The sequence below is a fragment of the Crinia signifera genome, chromosome 7 (assembly GCF_055691185.1).
Source record: "Crinia signifera chromosome 7, ASM5569118v1, whole genome shotgun sequence".
Classification (NCBI taxonomy): Eukaryota; Metazoa; Chordata; class Amphibia; order Anura; family Myobatrachidae; genus Crinia; species Crinia signifera.
This window is the reverse complement of record NC_139223.1, coordinates 184,089,506-184,095,505: the sequence shown is the minus strand read 5'-3', so window position 1 is coordinate 184,095,505 and position 6,000 is coordinate 184,089,506. Positions and strand designations below refer to the sequence as shown.

The window sequence follows — 6,000 nt, the reverse complement described above, 5'->3', positions numbered from 1 at the left end:
AACTGATAATTAGCGGCCTCCTCTAGCATGAGTGGTTGTGTTTTAGGATAGGCAAAACCTGTGCTGGTAGCTGCCAATCAAATTGACAATAACTTAACGTTCAGTAGTTCTGGCCCCCCAAATTGGGCACCTACCCAAGTACCTTGCCGCATCCAGTTTGGAAACAATTGGTCTTCTAAATTAAACCGAAATGTAACGTAGTTGTGAGCTTATGTATCCTATAGTCAGTGCTCCTGCTAAGGGTTAATTCCAAACCCTCCCAAGAATATCCGTGGACACGTGTTGGTCTGACACAGGTTTATTTACGGACAAACAAGGAGCAGAAGGTGCAATCATATATGGGCCGTAGATTACTCAGTTTCATTTAGATCCCTGATTTGTAGCACAAATTGCGCACAACGTTTTGCCTCATCTAACAGCTGGGAAATTTTCGTATGAGTCTGAAAAAAAAAAAATGACATTATATTATATGCATACACACACACCTTAAATCGGTCTACAAATAGCACATTTTACCCCAAAGAATGCACACCGCATCCAGACATCTTCTAGACCTACAATAATATCAATGTTGCGGTCTGCTACCCCCCTGCCAAGGTACATGCCCCGTTATCCGCACTGCACAGGACAGTGTCTTTTTACCAGTCACCCACTGTCTCCCCCTGTCACCCAGTCTGCCTCCCCCTGCCACTGTTGTGTTGCATATTGTGAACTTGGGTTGGAGGAGGGGTGGCATAAATTCAGTGGCGGCTCTTACCCTTTTGGAGGAGGAGGGGGGTTGCCGCAATGCGCCCCCTTTCTGCCCCGTTTTGGGGGGTGCCACACATTTGCGCACAGAGAGGCATCCCGGAGGGAGGGAACACCTCCCAATGGGACAACCTTGAGTGACTGGCAGGTCGAACTTCCAATAGGAAGTCACTGACTGCCTAAAGTGTAGCCAGATGCAGTCTGTGAGACTGCTCTGGCTTCAATGTGACTGAGACAGTGGTGGCTGCAGCCCATAGGTAAAAAACGCCACTATATTTTTGAACTTAGGCCCACAACCCAACAAGCTCTGCCACTGATAGGAGGCAAGGCTTGTAGGTTTGAGAGCATGATTTTTATTGGTAGGGGCCCCTAACCCAACTAAACTTGGCCCTGCCGCTACCTCTGTTGTAGATCGATCATGCTGCACTTACCTGGCTTTTAAACTCTTCATCCGTTATCTCTCGGAGGTTGATCAGAACATTAAAATAGGCTCCAAATACTCCAGTTTCTAAAGCTTTAGCAGCCACCTGATGAAAAAGGTAAAATGTGGGACTATGATTCGCTGGACACAAAAAAAAAAAAATCGACCAGAGATTTGGCATGACTGGGGAAGCACAGTAGTTGGGTGCCCCCAGCCCCTCCTCTCTCTGAGTGATGGCATCCCGTCAGCTGGTCATCCGTATGTGTCCCACAAGGACCGGGTTTGAGAAAGATTTGTGTCCTAATATTCCACCCACCCTTCCATACATGGTGGGGTCCACTCTTTCATTGGTTTTAGTTACTAACCAAAAAAACTTGAGTCTCCCAGATATTTTGATAAAGCGGGTAGGTACGCCTTAAGCACAAATGATCAAGTTCTACAACACCTACAGCCATTCTATATATTGTACTGTATATGAAAAGTATTGATAATGTGACCAAACTCGACATTTTGGTCATGCAGTTGAGTGGAAGTTATTGGCTGCAATCAGATCTATAACACATGGCGACTGCTCAGCATTAGAAAAAGGTCACTATGCAGATGTCAATATACAAAGTCTTCAAAACCAGAAAAAGTGAGTAACACTGTAGGGAGCGCGGCCAGTACCTGCAGGTCAGATCTACACGCAGGGTTGCAAACATCACCCAGATCCTGCAGAGGCTCCCACAAAGTGTTGATTTTCTCAGCCAGACTCAGCGGCACAGTCACTGCCTCCTTCAGACCATCCTGTAGGGCTGCAGAACGTCTATGGGGAGAGGACACAGGACACAGAACTGGCTCAGACAAGGGCATCAGTGAATACCAGTGGCGGCTCCAGAGGGACTGCAGCACAGTTCAAAATTCAAATAGGGGAGACACCAACTGCCATTCCAAACTGAATGGCCAGTGGGTGTGGCTACCCGATTTGAATTTTTAAACTTTGCTTAAGGCCGCCCTCTGGAGCCACCACTGGTGAATACACAGAATTACACAGCTCACGGCTCTGAAGGACGGCAGGGCCATGACTAGAGGCAGAACCACGGCTGCAGCAAAGCCAACAGGAGGCTGGTCCAGTACTAGCAACAAACTTTCTTAAATACTCAGGGGTAAATTTACTAAGATGGCATACCTCCCAACATTTGCAATTGTGAAATCGGGACCTGCCACTCCTAAGGCACAGCTGGACCTAAAAGAGGGCGTGGCTAAGGGGCGTCTTGGCAGGGCTAAGGGGCGTCTTGGCAGGGCTAAGGGGCGTCTTGGCAGGGCTAAGGGGCGTCTTGGCAGGGCTAAGGGGCGTCTTGGCAGGGCTAAGAGGCAGGCAGGGCCTTGGGTAGAGGGGGAGTAGCCCAGCACTGCAGCCCTTGTTATTAGCATTATTGGGGGCTTGCCCAGCACTCCCCTAGCAACTGGGCAGCCCCCGGCTCCCTCCCTGCACTGAAGAGATGCCGCGCTCGCATGGGCTGTTGCCAGCGGGAGGGACAGCAGGACCGTTTTTTAAATATTGGGACAGTTGGAAGGTATGAGATGGGAGTTCTATTGAAGATGGGATGTTGCCCATAGCAATCAATTATATTCTAATACTTATTTAGCACCTTCTAGAAAATAGAATCTGATCTTCAAACCGTAATCTTAGTAAATTTACCACAAAGTCTGCAGTTACCACCATCAGCAATGAGCAGACCGCAACTTTCAGCAGCAATTTCCCAAGTCTACCATTCAACAGGATGCCCACTTCCTCATTAAACCCAGCCATCTCTCATCCTCACCCGTTTATGCTCACTTCTTCCCCTTCTGTGTCACTGTCTGCCCATCACCTATAGAACGCAAGATCTCATGAGCAGGGCGATAGATAGATAGATAGATAGATAGATAGATAGATAAGATAGATAAGATAGATAAGATAGATAGATAAGATAGATATAGGCAAACCTAATAACGGCTTCAGTATCCGGTACCAAAGCAACTGTCTTTATTTACCATGTACAGTATCTGTATGTTATTTTTGCTAATTTTTGTGTGTTAAGCACTGCGGAACCCTTGTGGCACTATATAAACACTTCAGCATGGATTGCTAATCTGAGAGGTTACAGTGGACCGAGAGTAGAAATCCGCCGCCCAGACAGAAAGAAAAATAAATTTGCGAATGCATCACAAATCCCGAATCATCGAAGGGACCTCTCCACCTGAGCAAATACGAGTAGGTCCGAGGCTGTCACTAATCTGCGAAGGAGACTGGAAATGGTCAGCGCCAACGCCAGAGGCCCTCCCCAAAACTGGGACCACCAACTTTTTTTCATGTATATGTTCAGTCTGGTGTTCACATAGCAGCATAGTAACTGACTTGTAACTGCAGCTTGAGTATCCCTGATCAGTATATTGAAAAACCAAAATATTACAAAACCGCAGATTCAGAATTTTTTTTTTCCCCTGCCCTTTTTTTCATACTTACCACGTCCCCTGGCATCCACAGCGGGCTTCAGGATCCTTTTCAGTGGCATCTCCGGTACCAGGGAAGCATTGCGTGAGTGCGCAGGGGTGACGTCACCGGCTCGCCCGCAAACTCGTGCAATGAACCCCTGAAGAGGATCCATAAGGCCACTGTGGAACAATCGGGGCATAACCAGGGGACCAGGTAAGTATGTTAAAACATATATTCCAAAAACCGGAAAAATCCCTTATCTGAAATGCTCGTGGTCCTGAGCATTTCGGATAAGGGATACTCAACCTGCACTGACTTGAATAAGTCATCTATAGGATTCCCTTAGTGGCTAAAATGTATCCTCTTTTTTAGATTTACATTCATTAACAGTAGTTGCTGTAACCACCCCCCACCAGCAATGAGTTTCAGAATGTTACTGCTGTAATGGTGAAGAATCCTCTTAATTCAGTACGGAATTTATTTTCTTCGAGCCTCAGTATAGGCCTGTTAGTGAGCAAATCTCCCAGTTCCATATGATTCCCAATACTGTATTTGAACATACCTATCATATCACCTCTCAACTTGTGTTTCTCCTGTGAAAACATTCAGCTTGGTTAAACTATTCTTGTATTCTAGTGATTCGAGACCTTTTACTAGCTTAGTCGCCCTTCTCTGTACCTTTTCCAATTCATTTGTATCCTTATTAATCTGCTGGAATAACCAGCAGATGAACGGCTTTCCAGGTGATGTTGCGGGAACGCACAGCAGCGCTCACCGCCGGGCCATACACACTGCTGTTTTGAGAGACTTTCAGCTCAAAGTTGCTCCAGTGTGTATGGGCCTTAAGAAAGGGTGCCTCCTTGTGGCCAACTGCTTATCCTATACTGCAGTGGTTCCTAAAGTTTTTTTAATCACAACACCCTCGAGTATCAGAATTTTTTTTGTGGCACCCCCTAGGCCAAAAGTTTATTATGGAGTACTTTAGAAATTTTGGTACTTATGTATTATCTGGGCTCCCGTGTTAAATGCACCCCATTTTTTCATACCCCTACTATCCAACTACGCATGGAGTTGATTTTATATAGTGTGGCGAGCGCAGCGAGCCACCGTGCCTGAAGCGTGGCGAGCGCAGCGAGCCCCGCGAGGGGACGCGGTCTCATAAGAAAAACGGGAGCCCAGATATTACATAAGTACCGAAATTTTTTTTTTTTATTATTAAATAAATTGTGTGTATATGTATTATTAACAGTTTCTTATATAAAGTAGCACACATATATTCCAGCGCTTTACAGAGAATATTTGAACACTCACATCAGTCCCTGCCCCAGTGGAGCTTACAATCTATATTCTCTACCACATGTACACGCACATGCTTTAATTTTGTTGGAAGTCAATTAACCTACCGTATATTTTTGGATTGTGGGAGGAAACCGGAGTACCCGGAGTAAACCCATGCAAGCAAGGGGAGTATATACAAACGCTGCAGTTAGGGCCATGGTGGGAATAGAACCCATGACCTCAGCGCTGTGAGGCAGTAATGCTAACCATTACACCATCCGTACTGCCCGTGTATATATAACACATGGTGGGGATAGAACCCATGACCTCAGCGCTGTGAGGCAGTAATGCTAACCATTACACCATCCGTACTGCCCCGTATATATAACACATGGTGGGAATAGAACCCATGACCTCAGCGCTGTGAGGCAGTAATGCTAACCATTACACCATCCGTACTGCCCCGTATATATAACACATGGTGGGAATAGAACCCATGATCTCAGCGCTGTGAGGCAGTAATGTAACCATTACACCGTCCGTACTGCCCCGTATATATAACACATGGTGGGGATAGAACCCATGACCTCAGTGCTGTGAGGCAGTAATGCTAACCATTACACCGTCCGTGCTGCCCTGTATATATAACACATGGTGGGGATAGAACCCATGACCTCAGTGCTGTGAGGCAGTAATGCTAACCATTACATAATCTGTACTGCCCCGTATATATAACACATGGTGGGGATAGAACCCATGACCTCAGCGCTGTGAGGCAGTAATGCTAACCATTACACCGTCCGTACTGCCCCGTATATATAACACATGGTGGGGATAGAACCCATGACCTCAGCGCTGTGAGGCAGTAATGCTAACCATCACACCATCCGTACTGCCCCGTACATATAACACATGGTGAGGATAGAACCCATGACCTCAGCGCTGTGAGGCAGTAATGCTAACCATTACACCATTATTTATATGTCTCCTTAGGTTCAGTTAGGTGGTGAGGGACGGGATTAGCTTTTGTTTGTCTACACATTTTATGATTAGAAGCCACAAGCATTGGTGACACCCCAGAGTTAGAAGTGCCTCC

The 6,000-nt window shown here is 46.4% G+C and overlaps 1 protein-coding gene across 2 annotated transcripts in view; it reads right to left on the bottom strand.

The window, feature by feature from the left end:
* Positions 1 to 282: 282 nt before the first annotated feature.
* Positions 283 to 6,000, bottom strand: part of FTCD (formimidoyltransferase cyclodeaminase) — a 29,350-nt gene continuing 23,632 nt past the window's right edge. Inside the window, exons 12-14 of one of the 2 annotated variants that reach the window (XM_083154616.1) lie at positions 1,835 to 1,973; positions 1,179 to 1,274; positions 283 to 440 (exon numbers count right to left, since the gene is read on the bottom strand). In XM_083154616.1, the coding sequence (XP_083010742.1) occupies positions 351 to 440; positions 1,179 to 1,274; positions 1,835 to 1,973 (325 nt within the window). In that variant the 3' untranslated portion in view covers positions 283 to 350. Of the gene's footprint in view, positions 441 to 1,178; positions 1,275 to 1,834; positions 1,974 to 2,973; positions 3,022 to 6,000 lie in introns of those variants that run through there. The other variant, XM_083154617.1, reaches the window with a different exon arrangement.